This window comes from Pistacia vera, unplaced genomic scaffold, assembly GCF_008641045.1.
Source record: "Pistacia vera cultivar Batoury unplaced genomic scaffold, PisVer_v2 Contig251, whole genome shotgun sequence".
NCBI classification, from domain to species: domain Eukaryota; kingdom Viridiplantae; phylum Streptophyta; class Magnoliopsida; order Sapindales; family Anacardiaceae; genus Pistacia; species Pistacia vera.
The window spans coordinates 13232-36503 of NW_022196059.1; the positions used below are offsets into that span (position 1 = coordinate 13232).

The 23272-nt window shown below is 34.1% G+C and overlaps 3 protein-coding genes across 5 annotated transcripts; all 3 read left to right on the forward strand.

The window, feature by feature from the left end:
• The first annotated feature begins 1298 nt into the window (after positions 1 to 1298).
• Positions 1299 to 8498, forward strand: LOC116132407 (magnesium transporter MRS2-F-like). The gene is made up of 6 exons (XM_031418058.1): positions 1299 to 1783; positions 2388 to 2633; positions 3900 to 4028; positions 4581 to 4723; positions 6668 to 6797; positions 8006 to 8498. Exons 1-6 carry the CDS (start codon positions 1406 to 1408, stop codon positions 8285 to 8287), a joined length of 1308 nt encoding a protein of 435 aa, XP_031273918.1. The 5' UTR covers positions 1299 to 1405; the 3' UTR covers positions 8288 to 8498.
• A 2457-nt stretch (positions 8499 to 10955) lies between these two features.
• Positions 10956 to 12338, forward strand: LOC116132408 (probable transcription factor At1g11510). Its single transcript, XM_031418059.1, has one exon. It carries the CDS (start codon positions 11060 to 11062, stop codon positions 12176 to 12178), a length of 1119 nt encoding a protein of 372 aa, XP_031273919.1. The 5' UTR covers positions 10956 to 11059; the 3' UTR covers positions 12179 to 12338.
• Positions 12339 to 14487: 2149 nt separating this feature from the next.
• Positions 14488 to 22230, forward strand: LOC116132406 (magnesium transporter MRS2-F-like). Of its 3 annotated transcripts, none has more exons than XM_031418055.1 (7): positions 14488 to 14961; positions 17022 to 17102; positions 17349 to 17564; positions 17730 to 17858; positions 18528 to 18670; positions 20438 to 20567; positions 21840 to 22230. In XM_031418055.1, the coding sequence occupies exons 1-7, from the start codon at positions 14569 to 14571 to the stop codon at positions 22119 to 22121; spliced, it is 1374 nt and encodes a 457-aa protein (XP_031273915.1). In that variant the 5' UTR covers positions 14488 to 14568; the 3' UTR covers positions 22122 to 22230. The 3 variants fall into 3 exon arrangements, with proteins under 3 accessions (XP_031273915.1, XP_031273916.1, XP_031273917.1); XM_031418056.1 differs by having other exon boundaries at positions 17358 to 17564; XM_031418057.1 differs by having other exon boundaries at positions 21805 to 21929.
• The last annotated feature ends 1042 nt before the right edge of the window (positions 22231 to 23272 follow it).

A 23272-nucleotide genomic window follows, 5' to 3' on the forward strand; every position in this document is an offset into this window, starting at 1 on the left:
AGTATAATCGTGTCTAACAGCATCGTAAATGGATATTTTATAAAAAAAATGAATAATCGTGTCATAAACTAATTGTGTAATCCATTTAATTAATCATATGTCACTAGACGATGTAGTTAGGTAAAAACATAAGAACTAAACACGATATTATTAATAAATGAGTTAATACAATATAAATATATTTAAGACACCCTTAATCCGTTTATTGCTTGAATAGGATAAAATTGTACTTGTATTTTTATTTAATCAAACCTCCCTCCCACCATATTCAATTATATCAATTTTTCATCCCATAACCAAGTCTAAAATTCGTTGTTTCCAAAAGGAACAAACTCATGCTTCCTCTTCTAGTTTCACCATTCTTTTCCTATGTATAGTATACATGACCAAACATAACTAAATGATATTGTACTTCATGTAAAGAATAAATCACCCAAATTTCATAAATCAAATTAGGTATAATTAATGAGTTTGCAAAAAGAGATTGGTTCTAATTATGGGTTTGTGGCGCGGTACAAGTGAAATTTAATGGAGGGATGGTTAATGTAGTGACAATGGAAAAAAGTTAGTAATAAGAAACTATTCCTAAAATGCTATAGTCTCATATAGGAAAGGAAAGTGAATAGAGAGTAGAATAATACTATGTTTATAAAGAAATCTTACAAAGATATTTATACAAATTGATTTTACAAAAAATTAATGTAAAAGTGAATATAATTAGTTTGACTTTTTGTTTTACTATTCTCTTTATTTTTTGTCACTTTATTTTATATAAAAATCTTTGTAAGTATAATATTACTATTAGATAAAATAAATGATAGGTAAATGAGAGACTATTGCCTTGTCACTTTGTATGCTCAACTTTATATACAAACTTTATAACAATAGTATTACTGATTGAAAAAATGAATAATACCATTATTATAAAGTGTATTTGGAAAATTTAGTAGGTAAAATGAATTATCACGTTATGACTGACATAATGAAAATGTAAAATCAACTTACAGAATAAAGATAAATAGTGTGTCAATTAATGAATAATATTAAAGAATAGAACTTGCATCATTCATGTGTACATGTATAATATTTCTTGCATTGAATGCTGTATAAAAAAATTGGGTTGTTGAAACCACTCCGTTTATCAAATTTCATATCTTATACTATTTTATCCTTAATTAGAGCCCTTAGATCATGATAATCAACTCCAGAATCACGATCGTACGGTCCGTGTTACCTTCAAAGCGTCGACATCAGAACAATTTGTGTTTGAAATTACGAAATTGGGCCTCTATTGAATAGACCAATTTCAAATTCAGTCACTATCTCTTACGTCTCCGAATTTGGCGGGACGCATTCACAAAGAAACACAGAATTCAGACTCAGCGAAGCTTCGCAGTCGCAGATAATGGCTTATTCGCCACCGGCTGCCGACGAAGACGGAGCACCGTCGTCGGTCCCACCGCGACGGAAGGGATTCGGGAGAAGGTCGTGGCAGGTAGTATCAGAATCAGGCGAATCACGCTATGAGGATGTCGGCAAGTACTGGATCATGCGGCGTACAGGACTCCCGGCACGTGACCTGCGCGTGCTTGATCCGATGCTGTCTTATCCTTCTACGATTTTGGGGCGAGAGCGTGCCATTGTTGTTAACTTGGAGCACATTAAGGCTATTATTACGGCCAAGGAGGTCTTCTTGCTCAAATCTATTAATCCTTTGGTTGTAGAGTTCGTTCAAGATCTTCAGCATCGTATTTCTTCTCTTCATGGAATGCCTCCGGGACAGGTTTATGAATATTATTTATTTATTTATTTGGTTGATATTCAGTTCAGTGTTTTTTGTTCAAAATTTGTTAGAAATGAGGCATACTTAGTTTACGAAATCTTGCGGTTAAATTTATATAAAAATTCCTGAAAATTTTAAGGAGTCATGGCTAACAAGAAAACAATTAATATATCGATTTTGCTCTTTTTCAATTTAAAGGAAGTTTTAAAGTTTAGTAAAAATGTTGAAAGTTGTTGATGAAGATGGTTTAATTGAAGTAGAGATAAATTTGTTAGTTTAGAAATCGGTTAGAAACTTCTCTAACATTATTTTAAATATTTTCATAAATTTTCTTTGAATCCGTTGAAACTTTTCCCTTTTCCTTAAAACTTTCCAAAAATTTTCATTGCAGATGGAGAGGACATTGCAGAAAAAAAAAAAATAATAAAAAAAAATAAAAGGATCCGTGCAGTGGAGATTGATGGAAGTATGCTTTAGTGTGCTTTTGGCTTAAATTTTTGGATTTTAGAACAGGGGTTTAAGGTTAATTCTTGTAAAGTAAGCAAATATTGTATGATATGCTATGTGACCTTGTAAATCGTTAACTGGTTGAAAGTTAATGCAGAGAGATGAAATGGACAGTGATGATAAGGCTGACCGTAGCTGGGCTTCCGAATTGCTAATACAAGGTCTGCACAAGAGGACATCTCAAAGTTCTGCTGAGAAAAATGAAACGAACCCACAGACAACTGTGGATATACCCGAGAAAACCAGGGATATACCTGAGGCCACATGTCCTAAAGTTGTGCCATTTGAGTTCAGAGCACTTGAAGCTTGTCTTGAGTCTGCATGCAAGTGCCTTGAATCTGAGGTATTTGGTTTCTTTCTATGGACATGTTGCTGTACTGGTAATAGTTTGTCATCTTTTCTTGCTAGTGGTTGTGCTGTTAATATGGGTGAAAATGTGAATAGTGCTGAGTTGTTCCCAATTAAAAAATTTAATCGTTGGTTCTTTTGAATCACTCTTAAAGATTATGCTTACTACAACTGAGAAAAACGTCACAAACTTTAATTATTTGTTGTTTGGTAAGTAGAATATGATGTGTTTTTGTTTTCAGCACAAGATCTCATAAATCATGTGTTTTGCCCTCCAGTCGGTGCATATGGTTAATTTGTTGACATGTTTTTCATTTGTATATTGAGCTCAATGATTATATAACTACCCTTGATGAATGGCATGAACAATTTTGTAGTATTGGAAACCTTCCAGGTTTGTTATACATATGGTGGGCTGGTTGCATAACTATAGATTTCAGGTTTATTTCTCTGGAGAATATATACAGAAAGTTATGCATTACTCTGTCTGTCTCTTTTCAATTTCTCTTCCCATCCAGTCTTAAAGATTGTCTTCAGTGGCTGATTTTTGATTTTATACTATTTTTATACTAAACAGTGAAAGACATGCATGCATGCATGCCTTGTATCAAAGAACTTTTAGGAACAAATTTATACTCAAAATTAGTTTTTGTTAGGGTCAGTATAGCTTGCATTTTCGGAATCTAACCCATGAATTTGTCCTAGTGAATTTCCAAACCGATAGATTTACAGTTCATGTTGTGAATGTAGTTTTGATCTGTTTTACTTAATTGTGAATGCATATACGTATTATTTTTTTTGTTACAAGGATTGGAGTTGGGTGCACACATGCTTGATTTTCAGCATGTTTTCAAAAGAGACATACTGAAAATCTTGAAAAATTACATTTTTGAAGTAGTAAATCTTCAAAAATGTTTTTCTCTTTTACTAGTGAAGGCTTTATTTTCAGTATTCAGGTGGTGGAGTAAAAAGTTCTAAAAATTGCAAATCTGTAAAAAATATTCAGCTTAATATTTCAGAACTATATGTAGTATATATTTAATTTAACAAATATTTTAATATATACACTCTTATAATATACACTTTTCTAATAAAGTTTTACACTTCTAAACTCAAAAGAGAATAAATAATCTCTACATTTTCTGAAGACAAAAGTGCTTTTGCTTTCCCTGTCCAAATAAAGATTCATTTGCAATATTGTCTAAATAATACTGTTATATTATATCTCATATCGAGTTTGTTCTATATGTATATTTTTCAGACTAAAACATTGGGGGAAGAGGCATATCCAGCATTGGATGAACTTACTACTAAGATCAGCACACTGAATCTTGAGCGAGTTAGACAAATAAAGTGTCGACTTGTTGAAATATCTGGTCGTGTGCAGAAGGTATACAAAAATCTGATGTTAGACAGTTGCTGTCATTTAGAGTGTTACATATGGTGAATAATTGCATTGAAAGATTAGAACTGTGGAATTTGAATAATTGATTGCTTCAAACAATTTGCTTTTACATGCCTGGGAACATAATGAGTATTTCCATTTTGTGTTCATTTTTACATGATTGCTAGTAAGCTTCATGTATTTAAATGAATGAGCCGAACTTTCTTTTCTTTTTGCTCATTGTAACTTCAGTGTAAATTTTATCTTTATATCTTGTACCATGATGTTAGTATTGCAGATATAGGTCCACAAAGATGCTATAATTTTAGCTCTGGCTGGGTTGTAGATACCTCCTATCTTTACCAAACATCTACAATTTATGATTTATATTTCTAACTTGTTTTTCTGTAAAGTAAGTTTTGACTGTAAGGAATCTGGTGTGAAGTTTTATTCTTGGTCTGGAAACTGAAATTAAAGTCATGATGATATGTTTTACAAGTGTGCCTTTCTTAAGCCTGTTAATATATATCTAATATTATTACACTTGGTAACTTGTAGGTGAGAGATGAACTTGAACATTTGCTGGATGATGACAATGACATGGCTGAAATGTGTTTGACAGAAAAACTTCTTGCTATTTCATTGGATCAGGCATCATTAGAAGAGGAAATCAACCCTGCACCCGAAGAAGAAGATGACAGGTGATGGCTAATTCCAGATCTCTAACATTATAAAGGTGCTTCTTACATATATTGGTTCTGAGGAACTTGGAATACGGCTGCTTTCTTTTTTTCATTTCTTCATCGCATGGTTATCCTATAAGAAACAGGTTAAACCATTTAAGAGAGAAGATTAAGATCATTTCGGTACTTGAACATGGTAACAGGATCTTGGCCTAAAGACAGTCACAAATGTTCAGGATTAGAAAAAAATATCGTAGTTATTGCTAATGACCTCATTTTTTTCCCCTTATTTGTTTGCTTTAAAACATAAGTTATGCCACATACTTTATAAAGATGTAAGAGGACCAAACAGAGGTTAAAAGTTTATGCCTAGATTTTATTTATGAGGAAGAATTATCGCTCTCTCTCTTGCACTTACAATCTGACCTGTTTTTTGTTTACCTTTGATAACTTAAGAGGGCCAATTGGGTTTTGTTAAACTTGAAAAATACATTTAAAAGGAACATCATTTTATCCTGTTATATGCTTTGATCTGATTAATTTGCTAATTTTTCATGGTTTATGCTCAACCAAAAGCTAAAGGTTTCTATTACGGGTTTTATTCTCGGAAGTAGATTTAATTTTCAACAAAATTTCAAACTAAACCAGCTTCTACTACAGTTTTCATAGTCAATTTTTCTTAATGTATGCTGAAGGTGGAATAGATCTACTGCAATAAGTAATTTTTTCTCCTTCATTGATATTAAAATGCAATAGAAACTGATCCTTGATGTTTAAGTCTATAGTATTTTGGAACAATCAGAGGCACCCGCATTGTATTTTTTATTGAAAATATATGAGAAATGCGCCTAAGCCATATATATTAAAACTCAATGTGGGACGTGTTTACATAACAGCAGAAGAAATTAGGACCTGAAAATCTATCAAACCAAAATGAAGAGGAGCACTATAATTAACAAGGTCTTAGAGGTTTAGGCATCAATTTATTTTTTTATTTTCCACATATATAGCTGTTATGTTTGATTCTGTGTCTTTTTACCTAGAAACTGCAATAATAATAATAATTTAGTGTTAGTAAATTAGGGATCAGGTGTGATATACTAGCAGCTGAATCACCCATCTTGGATGCTTATTCACATGGCTATCTGTTTTTGCTACCTGTGCTTCTGGTGTCTAGTATATAATGCTCCCTCTGTACTTGTCTCCTGCTTAGTGTTTTTAGTAGCTATTATATGTTTAAAAAAGTTCAGACCACTAGCTTCTTGAGGTGAATCATGCTTATATATACATCTATACACCTTTGAATGCTAGTCTTCTCACTTTTAGTTCTCCACTTTTTTGGAAGAATCTAAACAAAGGGAATTGCAAGTAGCTAAGAAATTTGTGGTTTGAAGAATATTGTTTATGCTACTTTCTGCGTCATGCACCAAATCTAGAAGATGTTAAGTAAGCTGCTCCATTGATCTCCACTTTAACCATCAGGTCCATGGACCTGCTCAACTCTACAAAAGTTGACAGTTCTATGGAGGGCCTAAGGCCCTAAGCAAAAGCCAACTGGTTAGTTTAAGTGACTAAAAGTGATTGGATTTAAATGGTTTCATTTCAACTAGGATGAAGACACTATGTTTAACATCTTTCTAAGTTCAATAATTCTATTTGCATCTAGTTCATATTTTTCCTGCAGAATGTAATGTTAATGTTAAATACCTTTGTTGTCTGTTACCTTCAAATTTAAAATTTTGGATTAAATAGTTACTTCATACTGTACTAGAGCTAGTTTGATTGAAAGATCTTGCGTTCAAATCTCCCAATTCACTGCATTTTATTTGGCTTTTAAATTTTTGTCATATATATGTCAAATGACCACTTTGACTTTCTTGTACTTTGTTTTGCGGTTTCTGAAGATGACTATACCTGCTTAATCATTCTCTCTTTTCTATTTACAATGACATTTTTTCTCAGGACTGAAGATTCAAAGTCAGAAACGAACTCTGAAATTTTCAGTAGCTTTAAGCCCAAAATTGAGGAGTTGGAGATGCTTTTAGAAGCTTATTTTGCTCAGACAGATGGCATCTTACAAAAATTATTAGATGTATGTATCTTTTGTTTAATAGTACAACTTTTACTAAATTTTTTACTGTTATGAATTTTCTTTTGGTTTCTCAAATATTACTAGCTTAGTGTGGAAAAAAGCAGTGAAGCACATAGTTGTTTACATGAATAAACTAATAATACCACAGTAGAAATTAAGAATTAAAAGTATACGGTGATTCCAATTACTTCCATATTAAAGGTACATAATATTTTCAACTATTCATAGACATACTGTAGATGCATGAAAAAATGTTCGCATGACAGAAAATAGATAGTGAAAAAGTGATTGCAAAATATATATTGCTGATAAGAATTAAATGAACTAAAGAAGTGAGGGTTGGATGTTGATGTTACTATGAAAGAGAACAACGGAGTAATTAAGTTGGAAGCTATAGAATCTATTGAATTTAAGTTAATCATGTGAGAAGGTTCACATAATCTTGAGATTAAGTTTTAAACTCAGTCCTGGTTATTACCCAAAAAAGAAGAGAAGAAAAAAACAATGTGACCGATGTTGGTGATAAAATATTTTCTCAAAATATTGAGATTAAGTTTTGTCAAATATTTTCCCCCTTCTCTTCTATTTTATTTCTTTAGACATAATATTTGAAGAAATAACTTTAAAGAGAATCCACATTCATAGTTAGTGATAAAATTTTGGAAACAACTATAGAACCACATGTTTCAGTTTACACGCTTTACTGTTATTTGCTTGGTTTGAAACTAGAATGATGTGTTATGAACACGCAAGATTGTGCCCAAATTAGTTTCGTTTCTATTGGATTCGTAATACATGTAAGATATAGGATGGAAGAGTGTGATAACAAAAAAAGGGGAAAGGAAATTGGTGTGATAGATAAAAATTTTCCTTGTATGAGAAGACAAAATGGGGTTAAAAGAAGAAATAGAATCTATTGCCTTTCCTTATTCATAAAAAAACCAATTCTTGAGACATGGTCAGAGGGACCAAAAGAGTAGAAGGGATTTTGCTAACATTTTAACCCAGAGATTTAGATTTCAGCTTGCAGTGATATATCTTTCCTTCAGGTTATCACCTCGGCTAGCTTGAAAAAGAAAATGACTCCTTTTCCTGTCATTTCATATTCATTATCTTCTCAAAGTTGTGAAAGTTAAAATGTTTAAGTAGATGACTTTTCTCTTTGTTTATCAAGTTACACTGAAATATTTGTCTATTATTTTGGTAAGATGAGCGACTATGTGGATGACACTGAAGACTGCATCAACATCATGTTGGATGAAACACAGAATCAATTGCTGCAGATGGGAGTGATGCTAAGTACTGCAAATATGATACTGAATGCCGGGATTGTTGTTGTAGGGTTGTTTGGCATGAATATTACTATTGATCTCTTTGACGCGCCAACAATAAGGTTCTGGGGAACCGTAATAGGTACAGTTACAGGTTGTATCGTTCTATATCTCTTTGCTATTGGATTGGGTGTAAAAAAGAAAATCATAGATATATAGACATGTCACCGTTACTACTCGTATGCTAAGAGGCCTTTGAATATATATTCAAGCTAAAATCTATTACCACGAGCTTTGGTGTTATGATTTTATACTTCTTGCATTGTTTTTTATTATTAAGAAATTGAAATTTAATTCTAAGAGTTTACCTTCTACCACATATGTGCTTTGGGACTGTTTCAACTTGCTGTTTCCTCCATTTGTATATGAATCATCACATATTCTTTTGTGTTTCATATTGTTTTTGTAATCTCTTTTGAGGGATTGTTTGTTTTGTGATAGTCATGAACTTGGTTGTTTACTGATTCTGATTTGTGGTCAACCATTTAAAATCCACAAAGTTTCTAATTGCTTATTTTTGGGCTCATGTGCTTTTTAACCAAATAAGGATAAATGACCTTAATGCCCTCACATGCTATGCCAATCAAATCAGTCCCAACCCTCCCCTCCTACTTTTACTTCATCTTGGCAGCTCCCAAATCCCAATGCTTATTTTAGGCATTAAAAAAATATATAAAATTAGGTAAAATATTACAGGGTGCGTTTGGCTCCCTGTTTTTATCCATATTCCCAATCCTATTCTCCAAATAATGTTTGGCACACTATTCCAGAAATATTATCCTATTTTTTTAATTACTTTTAGACCCCATAAGGTTATTAATTTCACTAAATGCCTCCTGAATTTTTTTTAAAAAAATTAACAAAAACCCCCCCATCAACCCGATTTGTCAGATTCCGGCAACCACCGCCGGTGATAGCCGGAATCTGTACAACGGCCTAAATTCTGACCATAAATAGCCGGAATTACACCGATCTGGCCTTTTCCGGCAAGATCCACCACGGATCTGGCCGGAAAAGGCCAGATCTGGACGTCAGCGACGGCCAAAGAAATGGCCGTCGTTGACCGAAAACGACGGCCACATCTTTGGCCGTCGCTGACGGTCAAAGATGGCCGTCGACGGCCATAACAGGCCCTTAGATCTGGCCTTTTCCGGCCAGATCCGTGGTGAATCTGGTCGGAAAAGGCCATAATGATGCGTTACGGCACAGATCCGATCGGTCTGTGCCGTAACGAAATTTTCTGGTCAGATTCCGACGGTGGCGGCCGGAATCTGACACTGCAGGTGGTGGGGGTGTTTTTGTCATTTTATATAGTAGGGTCTTTAATTAAATTAGTAAAAACCTATGGGCTTTTTCATAAATTTTTCAAATTTACCTCGTAATACTCCCCTATCCAACAATCCAATATTATCCTCAAAATCCTATCCAAAATACTACACCAAACACACCCACAAATTTTTATAAGAAAATAAAAAAGAAACTAACAAATAAAAAAAATGAAAAATCTAAAAAAGCTTGAAAATGGGAAAATAATATGAAAAAATAAAAAATAAAATGATCTAAAAATCGAAAAACTTTTTATTTTTAAAATTTAAAAATTAATAAAACTTTCAATTTGGCAAACATTTTTTAGATTTTAATTTCATTTTTTTAAGTATTCTTTAATTTTTCAAAACTTGTAAATTTTTTTTAATTTTTTTTTATTTAGTATTTGTCCAAGTAGGATGGAATGATGGATACAACTATATTTAGCAGCTTTTTAAATTCAAAAGTTCTATTTGCATCTACTTCATTAATTTCCTTCAGAATTTAGTGTTAAATACATTTGTTGGTGTTTCCTTTTAGTTTTTGCAGTCAATAGTACTTAATAGGTAGTAGAGCTACGGGTGTTCAGTTCTGGGTATCCTGTACTTTTTTAGGGAATCGAAATTGGAACCGGAACCGACGGTTCTTTGAAATTTGAAACCAAAACCAGAACCGACGATTCCGGTTCCTAGGTACCCAGAACCAGAACCTATAACAACGGTTCCGGTTTCGATTCTTGATACCCTATAAAATTACATGACCTCCCAAAAGTTTTTAAAATAGCAAAAAAACCCTTAAAAACTTACAAATATCCCCCACCTGTCACTTGTTAACAAAAATAAAATTATAAATTATAAATTACAAATTACAAACTCCATTACTTTGTAAAGGTAGATAGTTAAACCAATTTACTTTAAATGTTATGAAATATAAATATAAATATATTCACATTACTTTTTCTACAAAAGTTTTTATTAACCCCCCTAATCTTTAATTTTATTTTATATTAGTCTCGATTCCTGGTTCTTGGTTCTGATTCTGGTTCCTATAGTTAGGAATCGGAACCGGAATCGCACAGTAACGGTTCCAAAAATTTGGAACCAGAACCTACCCATTGACGACTAATTCTGGATAAAAACTGAAACCAAACCCAAGATATCTATCGATTTCCATTCCAATCGGTTCTTTTTAACACCCCTAAGTAGAGCCACTTGATTGAATTCATAGCCATTCTTGATGGCAGCGACGGCGGCGTGTTTTCAAGAAATTCTAGCACTACTCAGTATGGGTAGGAGTGCCATTTACAATATCAAGATTTCGGCTCAAGTTTCCCTCCACAACTATAATTAAATGTTCAATAATTACGTACAAACGACGGTTGCCTTTTTAAAAAAACCAACGGTCAATCCAACACCCTAATCATCCCCAGCCGTCCGATTAAGTTCCTAATTCGTGTAATGCTTTTTTTAGGTGATTTAATGCTCCTGATTTAAGAAATCTGCATGCTCTACTTCGACTTCTAACGCAAGGGCTTTTGTTTTCCCTACAAACCTCCGCACTAACCCTGGCCCTTTACCTTCTCTTCTCAACTCAATTCCTCTCAAATGTCCTAATCTCCGTTTCATAATGGCAACTAAGAAGCCAAAACCCAAGGAAGAACTACCAGATGCTTCCTCCTCCGAAGATGAAGAGGGTTCCTCTGGTGATGAAGAAACTGAAGAACCTACAGAACATTCTTCTCCTCCTCCTCAACAAACCCAGAAACCAATCCACTCTGTTGCTTCTGCCCCTCAATCCAAATCCTTTAGCTCCGAAGAAGATTCCGAATCTGAGTCCGACGCCGACCCGGAATCAGCTCCTAAACCTATTGCCACCAAAAACATGAAGGAATCCCCAAAAGCCACCACCACAAAACCAAGGTCGAAAGCTCCGGCAAAACGCCCCAATGAGATGGAGGAGTCTCTGAAAGACTCGAAACGGGCGAAGAAGAAAACGGGTGCGGATCCGGATGATGAGGATCAGAAGAAGCCGCTAGAGGATACAAAGAAGCAGCTTTTTCAAAGGGTATGGAGCGAGGAGGATGAAATTGCTGTATTGAAGGGGTTGATTGCTTTCACCACGAAAAAAGGGATCGACCCATATCAGAATACGAATGCTTTTCATGATTTTATCAAGAAATCGCTTCACGTGGATGTTACAAGAACTCAAGTGATGGACAAGATTAGGAGATTGAAGAAGAAGTATGAGAACAATCTTGGCAGAGGGAAGAAAGGTGAAGATAGGACTTTTTCGAAACTCCATGAACGACAAGCTTATGATTTGTCTAAAAAGATATGGGGCAATGGAAGTACTAGTGGTGTCCTTGAATCGGCGGCAAAGTATAACGCAGAAGCCAAAAAGAATCAAAACCAGAAAGGGAGTAGTGAGTCCTTAGCTCTTTTCAAAGCTGAGTTGAATGATGGAGCTAAGGAAGGGGAGAAGATGGATATTGATAATGATAAGAAAGGGAGCCTGAGCAGTGAAAAAGAGATGCTTTTGTTTGATAAGAGTGTTGGGATGGCTGATTTGAAGGAGTTTGTAATCAACCAGGGTTTAGATATGATTGGAGGAGCCAAAAAAGCAGAATTGGAGGAAAGGTGGAAGAAGCTGCAGATTGCTCAGTTGCAGTTGTTTGTGGAGCGGAATGATTTGATTAAGGAGCAGACTGAGATGATTTTGGAGGCCATGAAATCATCCGGTCATTAGGTTATTGGTTGTTCCGTGGTATAAATTATGCTTTTTGTGGTGGTTGTTTTGAGAATGATTAATTAAGCTATTAATGTTTTGTGTTTAGTGTTGGCTAATTGTGGAATTCTGTGGTATTTGTGATTATATTATTCTCTTGAAAGGAGGGTAGTTTAAACTTCTTATGGCCTCATAAATATGTTTAATGTTTATGACTTGCTCATTTTGGTTTAATCATCTGCAACTTACTTAAGTTAAATAGTCATACTATTTAACGTTTTGTTGGTTCTTAGCTGATATAATTGCTTATTCCTTTTAAGTGTTGCTAGTGAACCTTCTTAGCAGGACTAGCATATGTACATTCATATCATCTTTTGATAGTTTTTAATCTCTGTTGAGGCTATTTGATCCACATTCATATAAAGTATACATATGTATTTATTGTTTTAGTTAAGTGAGACTGACTTTAAACTTCACTGGTTTTGAGATTCTTGTATTGGCATGTGCTTCTGCAAATGCTCGCTCTAGTAAGTAATATTTGATAGATGTATTAGTTGTATTGTGGAGGTACTTGCAGATTTTTGGAATTGCTTTGTTTGTCACTCTGTCATCCTTTTGCCTGTATCTCATGTCCAATTGTTCATAGAGTGCTGTTGGTTCCTCTGCATGAGAAAATTCTCATTTCATTGGTTTTTTAGTGCATTTCTTTTTTATCATGTTAATTGAGAAACAACTTGTATACATGTTCAAGGTATTAATTTATAGTCAAGAATCACAAAGGAAGAAGAAGAAGTTGAATTTACTTTTATTGTGTTTGTGTTTTAAGTTTAGTCATTTCTTTGAGTTGGATTTGTAATACATGTATGATATAGGGCAGAAGAGTGCGATGACAATTTTCCTTGTATGGTAAATCAAGAAATTGAAGTTATTTCATTTCCTTGCCCATCAAAAGACTAGAAGTTAAATATTTTGTCTTGGAGATTTAGGTTTGAGCATGCAATGGCACCTCAGCTTGCTTGAAATAGGAAATGGTTGCTTTTCTTTCGTCCAAATTGTAATCCTTTCATCTCACATTCATACTTGGCATACTTTAAAATGTTTCTCTTTCTTGCTTTCTCATAGTTACACTGAAGTATCTGTATATTATTTTGGTAACTCTCATTGAGGCACCAACGCTAAGGTTCTGGGAAACCGTAATAGGTACAGTGGCAGGTTGGTCGTTCTACATCTCATTGCTATTGGATGGGCTGTAAAAAAGAATATCAAAAACTGTTTCTGATGGAAATGCTCATGCTAAGAGGCTTGATTGGTTTTAATATGTTCAAGCTAAAATCTATTACCACCAGCTATAGTGTAATGATTTTATCTCTTCTTAGACGAACTCATTTATTATAGCTACCACTTTGCCTTTTGCCTTTTAAACTTGACTTTTGAGCCTCACTTCATCAACTACTTTATAAATCCAAGAACTATACGGGTGACAATATGACACAAATCCTACACTATTTGAGCACGTGATGGTTTATCTTAATCGTATTTATGACAAGCTTAACCGTGAGACTATTAATTATTAATAATAACACGACTAATTGTTTATGACATGATTATTCGCTTTTTTACACATACATTTATTTATAACATGGTTAAAAATTATTAATAAACGAGTTTAGTGAAACATGTTAAATGACCCAAGTGTGTCATAAACGGATGGGTAGTCGTATTGTGACACATATATATGTTTAATAAGTAGGTTATGCGGGTTATATTTATATCACCATTTAATAATCACGTGTTAATTGTATTACGATATTTGTTCATGATTAATTAAAAAGCTGTATCTAAGTTGACTTAAATTTTATTTTGCCACTCTTAAGTCTTAACCATAAAGGGTGCATTTGCTAGCTAGTTAAAGATTGGATTATCCTAGGTTTTTTTTTTTTTTTTTTTAAATTAAGACTATATATACTAAAGAATTAAAAAAAAAAAAAAATCAAATCTTCTTACATATTTAAGTAAAATAAATTCGAAAGTGAATAAATTTAAGCTTTATATTTTAATTATTTAAAAGAGAAATATTAAGAATGTTATCTTAATCATTCTCTTTCTGAGACTTTCTCACCCTCTCAACATGTATACTTAAAACCTCGATATAGATTAAGTTTTTCCCTGATAAAACTTCATACTAGTATGTCACCCTTAATTAGAGCCCTTGGATCATGGTATTCAGCTCCAGAATCGCAATCCAAGGGCCCATATTACCTTGAAGAATCAAAATCAGAACAATTTTATATTTAAATTACGAAAATGCGCCTCCCTTGAATAGGCCTATTTCAAATTCCGTTATCAACTGGCGGGACAACAAGTTAAACGCCTGCACCACGATTCGGTTGACGCATCTTTCACAAAAGTCAATGGCTTCTTCAAATTCCACTCCACCGACGGCCGGCGACGACGACGACAGAGAACCGTTTTCGGTCCCGCCGCGACAGAAAGTCTTGGGGACGAAGTCGTGGCTGGTAGTATCAGAATTAGGCGAGTCACGCAATGAGAAAGTCGGCAAGTACTGGATCATGCGGCGGACGGGACTCCCGGCACGTGACCTGCGCGTGCTTGATCCGATGCTGTCTTATCCCTCTACGATTATGGGGCGAGAGCGTGCCATTGTTGTTAACTTGGAGCACATTAAGGCTATTATTACGGCCAAGGAGGTCTTCTTGCTAAACTCTATTAATCATTTGGTTGTAGAGTTCGTTCAAGATCTTCAGCATCGTATTTCTTCTCTTCATGGAACGCCTACGCGACAGGTTTATGAATATTATTTATTTACTTATTTGGTTATAATTAATAAATCTATTTTTGTCTATATTCAATTTAAATGAAATGTTAAAATCAAATTATTATAAAGTAGTGGGGCTGAAAAATAGCGCTTTTTTAAAAAACTCTCTCACGAAATAACAAAATGGCATTTTACACAAATTTAAAGGGCGAAAACACCCTCATATACCTCCCCCCATAACAAACCTTTTAACTATTGAGGTTAGTTTTACCCAAGAAGTCTTGTGTTTGAGTTACAGGAGAAGTATCTATCACATTTATGCAATTACCTTGGTCTATTGAGCTTGTAGGGTATTCCGTGACCTTAAGGAATAGATAGGTTCCAATGTGGGTCGGGACTTGGGATACCTCATATACCAAAAAAAAAAAATACCCCCATATAAATAAACCCTAACACATTCACCCATCTTCTCCAAAGTTAGACTAACACTCACCTCCATTGAAGAATTTGAAAACCAAAGTTCTAAACCAATTCGTAATTCGATTTTTGTTTAACCTTTCTTATAGTGAGCATTTGCTGGTTTCAGAAATATCATCAATTTAACCTTCAAATTTATCAACAATTTCATCAATTTAACCTCAAAAAAATATATTCATCTCTCAAAATTATTGACAGATTTTGGATGTTAGATTGACTGAATTCGAATGAATAATAAAAACGTTATTTTTTCCAAACTTAAATAAAATAATCTAATAATCTATGTAATGGGGTTAGTGTTGTATATTCTAAATCAATGAGTGCTTACATGGAAAAGGCTAAATGCACAAGAGTTAAGACATGTTTTTGAAACCAAGTGAGTGATCACTAGACCTGGCAAAACGGGTTCAGACCTGCGGGTTGGCCCATACCCGGGTAAAAAATATAGGGTATGGGTCCAATATATTGAACCTATACCCGACTCGACTCATATAACTGACATGTTATATGGGTGAACCCCTGGGTACCTGTTTTTGCAAATCCCTAACCCCCTACCCTAACTTAGCAACTCAACTCTATCCTGCCTCTTATCTCTCTCGCCTCTCAATCTTCAAAATAACATTCACTCTCGCCTCTCAATCTCTGATCAGTCAATTGAGTACCTCCCTTTTTGCCGTCTTCTTCATACCTCAACTCCCTCTTCGATTAATCGTCAGTCATCAGTACGGCAGTACCTCACCTGATTCATTCATCCAGCCCGTCTTTCCCGTATAGGGAGTTGATTTGGTGGGTGGAAGCGCAGATGGGAAGGGGAGGGAAGGTTACTTCTAGGGGAGATGTGAAGAGAAGGGTTAGGTCAAAAGGTAAGGGTTCTGATGATTCTGATGAGGATTATGTGGTTTTAGATGAAGGGAATGATGTATCTGAGGATGAATTGGAAGATTATTGTTCTTCCATAGATGGATGTGCGTCGGAAGAGAATTTTGGTGGTTTTGTGGAAGAGGAGGAGGAAGTAGAAGAAGAGAAGGAAGTGAGGAAGGTTATTGGATCGAAAGCGGGAAAGAGTAATTTAGGAAATGGGGCTAAAACATCATGAAAGAGGAAAAGGGTTTTGTACGGAGATGAAGAAGATGAGGATTATGAAGGGGAGCAGGAAGAAGAGGATGAGGAGTTTACCCTTGATGAAGATGATTGTTTGGATGATGAAAAGGAATTGGTGGTCACGAAGAAGAAAAACAATAGTAGGAAGAATAAGAAGTTGGGTAGAAAANGATTGACTGTATTCGAATGAATAATAAAACCGTCATTTTTTTCACACTTAAATAAAATAATCTAATAATCTATGTAATGGGGTTAGTGTTGTATATTCTAAATCAGTGAGTGCTTAAATGGAAAAGGCTAAACGCACAAGAGTTAAGACATGTTTTTGAAACAAAGTGAGTGATCACTATAAAAAGGCTAATCACACGAGGTTTACTATAAAAGTCCTAAGGAACAGGGTCGCAATTGGAAAATTCAAATTAGGCTAAGAATAGTTTTGTAATTACAATGCATTTACTAAGGGCTTTTTCGTCCTAAAATTTGTTATTAACTTATTTATTATTTGTTTAGAAGCTAGGCCGTGCCTCTTCAATGATCCGTCCGAGTAGAAGGCTTAATGAAGTAGTGATAAATTTATTAGTTTTGAAACAGGTCAGAAACTTCTCTTGATATGATTTTCATTATTTTCATAAATTTTCTTTGAATCCGCTGAACTTTCCCCTCATTTCTTAAAACTTTTGAAAAATATTCATTGCAAATGGAAGGGTCATTGAAACCAAAAAAAAGGAAAAAAAAATTGGATTCCTATATGGAGATTGATGGGTGTATGGTTTAGTGTGTTTTTGGGTTAAATTTTTGGATCTTAGAACAAGGGTTTAAGGTCAATTCCTGTGAAAGGCAATGCAGAGAGATGAACTGGGCAGTGATGATAAGGCTGAGTGGCCAACACAAGGTCAGCGCCAGAGGACATCTCAAAGTCCCGCCGAGAAAAATGATTTCAACCCACAGACAACAGGGGAAATAGCTGAGGCCGAATGTCCTAAAGTTGTGCCATTTGAGTTTAGAGCACTTGAAGCTTGTCTTGAGTCTGCGTGCAAGTGCCTTGAATCTGAGGTATAAATTTTTGTTGCAAGGATTGGAGCTGTGTATGTGAAAGCGAGACAGAGACATAAAAAGTGTTTTTGCTTTTCTTAACTTGTTGTTAGGTGCGTATTGTCATTTTCAAAATAATATTGTTATATCATATCTCATATTGAGATTGTTATGTATATTTATCAGACTAAAACATTGGAGGAAGAGGCATATCCAGCATTGGATGAACTTACTACTAAAATCAGCACACTGAATCTTGAGCGTGTTAGGAAAATAAAGAGTCGACTGGCTGGAATATCTGGTCGTGTGCAGAAGGTATACAAAAATATGATGTTGGACAATTGCTGCACTATAGACTGCTATATAGTGCATAATTGCTTAATTGCCTTGAAAAGTCATTTGGTAAAACTATGTGGAATTCCAATAATTGATTACTTCAAATAATTTGCTGTTACACATCTAACATATGTCTGTTTCCATTTCGCATTCGTTTTACATCAGTATGTATTGCTTTATAGTTTTTCTTAAATTGTTTATCTAATAGAAAGAGGACACTATCCTAATAAAATATGCTAGTGTGCAAAAAATCATGTTTCTATTAAGCTTCATGTATTAAGTGACTGAACCGAACTTTCTTCTTTCTCTCTTTCTCTCTCTCTCTCTTTTTTCATTGTAACTTCTAGAGAAAATGTTAACTTCATATCTTGCACCATGATGTTAGTATTGCAGATATAGGCCCACAAAGGTGCTATGATTTACCTCTGGCTGGATTGGAAATACCTATCTTTACCTAACATCCACGAATTGTGATTAATATTCCTAATTTGTTTGTCTGTAAAGTAAATTTGACCGTAAGGAATCAGGTGTGATGTTTTGCTCTTGGTCTGGAAACTGAAATTGAAGTTATAATAATATCTTTCACTAGTATGCCTTTCTTAAGTCTGTTAGTATATATCTAATATCATTGCATCTGGTAACTTGTAGGTGAGAGATGAACTTGAACATTTGCTGGACGATGACAAAGATATGGCTGAAATGTGTTTGACAGAAAAGCTTATTTCTAATTCATTGGATGAGGCATCATTGGAAGAGGAAGTCAACCCTGCACCTGAATTAGAAAATTACAGGTGATGGCTAATTCCAGATCTTTGAGATTATAAAAGTGCTTCTTATATATAGTGGTTCTGAGGAACTTGGAATGCAGCTGCTTGTTATTTTAATTTCTTAATTGCATAGTTATCATCTGAGAAACAGGTTATGTACAAAACCATTTAAGTGAGACAGTTGGTCAGTCGGTCATAAGTGTTCAGGATTAGAAAATATTATCATATTTATTGGTAATATTTCATTTTTTTTCCTTTTTTTGTTTGCTTTAAAACAAAAGTTATGCCACATAATTTATAAAGATGTATAAGAACTAAACAGAGGTTAAAAGTTTATGTCAATTTTATTTATGAGGAAGAAGTTTTGCTCTCTCTCTATCACACACACAATTGGAGCTGTTTTATGTTTGGCTTTGACAACTTAAGATGGCCAATTGGGTTTTGTTAAATTTGAAGAATACATTCAAAAGCCACATCATTTTATCCTCTTATATGCTTTGATCTGATTAAGTTGCTATTTTTCATGACTTATGCTCAACCAAAATCTTCTTTTACAGTTTTTATTCTTGGAAGTTAATATAAATTGTCAAAAAAAGAATTCTAGTTAAATCTGTTTCTATTACAGTTTCCATTGTTTGTTTTTCTTAATGCGGACCGAAGGAGGAGTAGATCTATTGCAAAAAGTAATTTTTCTCCTTCATTGATATTAAAATGCGACAGAAAACGGTCCTTAGTGTTAGAGGTTTAGGTATCAATTTACTAATTTATTTTCACCATATATAGCTGTACTGTTTGACTTGTGTGTTTTGGGGAGAACATACCTAGCGACTTCAATAATCTTATAATATAGGGTTAGTAAATTAGGGGTCAGTTGTGATGCACTAGCAGCTGAATGACCAGGCTTGGAAACTTATTCACGAGGCTATCTATTTTCACTACCTTTGCTTTCTTTTTTAGAACTTCTTGAAATTGTATAATTTTGGGGTTTGATTTTTCCTTTGCTTTCATTTTATGGTATCTATTATATACTCTCCTTCTGTACTTGAGTCCTGCATGGTGTTTTTAGTAGTTATTATTTGTTGAAAAAAGTTCAAACTGCCGGTTTCTTGAGGTAAATCATGTTGACGTATATATACCCCTATGATGCCACTCCCTGCACTTTTAGTTCTTCGGTTTCTTGGAAGAATCCAAACAAAGGGAATTGCAGGCAGCTAAAAAGCGTTTTGCTTTAAAGAATATATTGTTTCTGTTACTTTCTACGACATGCACCAAATAATGGAAAAAATCAAGCAGCTGCTCCATAGATCTCCAGTTTAACCATAAGGTTCATGGACCTACTCAAATCTACAGAAGTTGATAGTGCTGCCTATGGAGCGCCTAAGGCCCCAAGCAAAAGCCAGCTGGTTAGTTTTTAGTGACTAAAAGTGATTAGAATGGTTTCTTTCCAATTAGGATCAAGACATTATGTTTATCAGCTTTCTAAATTCTATAATTTTATCAGCATCTACTTCACAATTTTCATGCAGAATTTAATGTTGAAGTTAAATACTTTTGTAGTTTGTTACCTTTAAGTAAGTTTTTGGATTCAACGGTTACTTAATATGGTACTAGAGCTAGTTTGATTGAAAGGTCTTGCGTTCCCAATTGATTGCATTTTTTTGCCCATAAATTTTTGTCATATATGTGTACTGATCACTTTGACTCACTTGCTCTTCATTTTGCAGTTTCTGAAGATTATTTTACCTGCTTACTTATTCTCACTTTTCTATTTACACTGTTGCTTTTTCTCAGGGCTGAAGATTCGAGGTCAGAGAAGAACTCTGAAATTTACAATGACTTTAAGCCCAAAATTAAGGAGTTGGAGATGCTTTTAGAAGCTTATTTTGCACAAATAGATGGCGTCTTACAAAAATTATCTGATGTATGTGTCTTTTGTTTACTTTTATCTTTTAATAGTTCAACTTTTATCAAAAAATTATTGTGTTTTGAAATTTTTATTGAGTTTCTGAAATATTACTCGTTTAGTGTGGCTAAAAGAAGCACATAGTTGTTTAGATTAATACAATAATACCATAGTAGACACTAAGAATTAAAATTATTTGGAGATTTCGATTATTTCCATATTAAAGCTCCATAAAATTTTCAAATATTTATAGACATACTGTAGATGCATTAAAAAATGTTAGCATGGCAAAAAATAGATAGTTAAAACGTGATTGCAAATTTTATATTGCTGGAAAGAATACAATGAGAACACACACACACACAAAAAAAAAAAAAAAAAAAATGTTTGGAATATTGATGTCTCTATGAAAGCTTAAGAATTACTGAACTTAAGTTAATTATGTGAGAAGGTTCACATAATCTTGAGATTAAGTTTTAAACTCAGTCCTGGTTAGTACATAAAAAAGAAAAGAAAAAAACAACATGACAGTTGTTGGTCTAGTATTTTGAGATAGATAAAACCTTTCAGTGTAGTCATCCACAGTTCTGTCAAATATTTTTTTGCCTTTTCCTTCACCAGCTTTTCCCTCTTTTCTATTTGGTTTTGTAGACAAAATATTTCAAGAAATAACTTTAAAGAGAGGCACTTTTGTAATTAGTAATAAATTTTTGAAATAACAATACAACCACATGTTTTTTAGCTCACATGGTTCATTGTTATTTGTTTGGTTTAAAACATCAATGTCTTGTTAAGAACATGCAAGATGTATGCCTCAATTGGTATTGTGTCATTGGATTCTTAATACATGCATAAATGATATAGGATGGTAGAGTGCAATGACAAAATAGGGGGGAAGGAAATGGGTGTGATAGATCACAATTTTCCTTGCATGGGAAGACGATGTGGGGTAAAAGCAGAAATTGAAGATTATTTCCTTTCCTTGCCCATAAAAAGATTAGAAGGGAATTTTCTTAAACATTTTGGCGTGTAGATTTTTAACTTGCATGTATGTCTCTTTCCTTTAGGTTATCATGTCAGCTAACTTGAGTCAGGAAATGTTAGCTTTTCCTTTGTCCAAACCATAGTCCTTTCATTTCACGTATTCTATATGTTTCATACTTGGCATGCTGCTTGATGTCAATGCACTTCAAATTATGTTGTATGCATAGGTTATAATGTGTAAGTAGATGATTTCTCTCTTTCTTTCTCATAGTTCCACTGAAATATGGTGTCTATTATTTTGGTAAGATGAGTGAGTATGTCAGCGACATGGAAGACTGCATCAACATCATGTTGGATGAGACACAGAATGAATTGCTACAGATGGGGGTGATCCTAAGTAGTGCAACTGTTATACTGAATGTTGGCATTTGTATTGTGGGAACATTAGGCATAAATATTCATATTGATCTCTTTGAGGCGCCAACGATAAGGTTCTGGGAAACCGTAATATGTCTAGTGGCAGGTTGTGTTGCTTTATATCTCATTGCTATTGGATGGGGTGTAAAGAAGAATCTCATAGATGTATAGACCTTCTTTTGTGGAAAAAGCTCTTACTACCTGCATGCTAAGAGGCTTGATTCCTGAATGCTGAATGTATTCAAGGTAAAATCTATTAAACGAGCTATATAGTGTAATAATTTTATACTTGCATTAACAAAATTTGATACATGTCTTCTTATTTTAAGGTAAAACATCTTATTAATACATATGACAAACATTAAATGTATAAATGTAACATAATATTTAAGTTACAAGAAGATCATTTCAAGTTACACGGTTTCCTCTGATATTCAGAACTCTATTAACTAGAGCCAGATATAGAAAGTGCACCCTATCTTTTCATTTGCTGCTATAACTAGAACCTGTAGACCAACTTTTATTGAACAAAATTCTTTAATATTAATCAAAATGTGGAAGCTTTATAATTTATAAAGCTTCAACAACCCACAGAATAGGTATCGCAAACTCTATAAGAGGTGCAAAAGAATCATTGAATCAAATTTGGTGCTAATTCCTAGGTTATGAAGCACTAGATTTCTTGTCAAAACAAACACTACCTAAGAAAATTCCATTCCAACTCATTCTTCAGGGAATCAGATTGCATAGTTAGGGGTGAGCATGGGTAATGGGTAGACTTGAAACCAGTGGATATCCACCCATTGGTTTTAGGTACAAACCGGAATCGGCCCACACAAGCTCGGTTTCGGCTCCAAATTTGGTGGAACTGGTCCTGTGTAGGTCTAGGTTCGGTTCCACCACTTCAAGAATTGAACCTGAAACTGATGGATATCCAGGGTGTATTTATAATTTTTAGGGGTATATTTGTTATTTTTTAGAATATAAAGGGGAGGGGGAAAAAAAATTTACAGGGTATCCGAAATTAAAGCCGAAACCTGTGTTATAGGTTTTGGTTTTGGGTACCCAGGAACCAAAACTGATTAGTTCTGGTTTCGATTCCAATTCCTTCGAATTGGGTTGGATATTGAGACCTGCTCACCCTTACACATAGCTGGTGACAAAACCCATAAGTCATCATACTACTCGTCATAAGTAAGGTTGTCTAAGTGACTAAACCTTATTTCATACTATACAATGAAAGACATGCATAAAGTGCTTTGTATCAAAGAATTTTAAGGAACAATTTTATACTAAAGTTAAGTATTTGTTAGTGTCTCAAA

What these genes read in the sequence shown, in the direction of transcription:
- LOC116132407 (XM_031418058.1), top strand. Translation starts at nt 1,406, where the DNA reads ATGGCTTATTCGCCACCGGCTGCCGACGAAGACGGAGCACCGTCGTCG. An exon ending in CCCGAAGAAGAAGATGACAG is followed by an intron (nt 4,724 to 6,667) that starts GTGATGGCTAAT and finishes ATTTTTTCTCAG; the next exon opens with GACTGAAGATTCAAAGTCAG. An exon ending in TCTTACAAAAATTATTAGAT is followed by an intron (nt 6,798 to 8,005) that starts GTATGTATCTTT and finishes TATTTTGGTAAG; the next exon opens with ATGAGCGACTATGTGGATGA.
- LOC116132406 (XM_031418055.1), top strand. Translation starts at nt 14,569, where the DNA reads ATGGCTTCTTCAAATTCCACTCCACCGACGGCCGGCGACGACGACGAC. An exon ending in ATGGAACGCCTACGCGACAG is followed by an intron (nt 14,962 to 17,021) that starts GTTTATGAATAT and finishes TTATTTGTTTAG; the next exon opens with AAGCTAGGCCGTGCCTCTTC. An exon ending in GCAAGTGCCTTGAATCTGAG is followed by an intron (nt 17,565 to 17,729) that starts GTATAAATTTTT and finishes TATATTTATCAG; the next exon opens with ACTAAAACATTGGAGGAAGA.
- LOC116132408 (XM_031418059.1), top strand. Translation starts at nt 11,060, where the DNA reads ATGGCAACTAAGAAGCCAAAACCCAAGGAAGAACTACCAGATGCTTCC.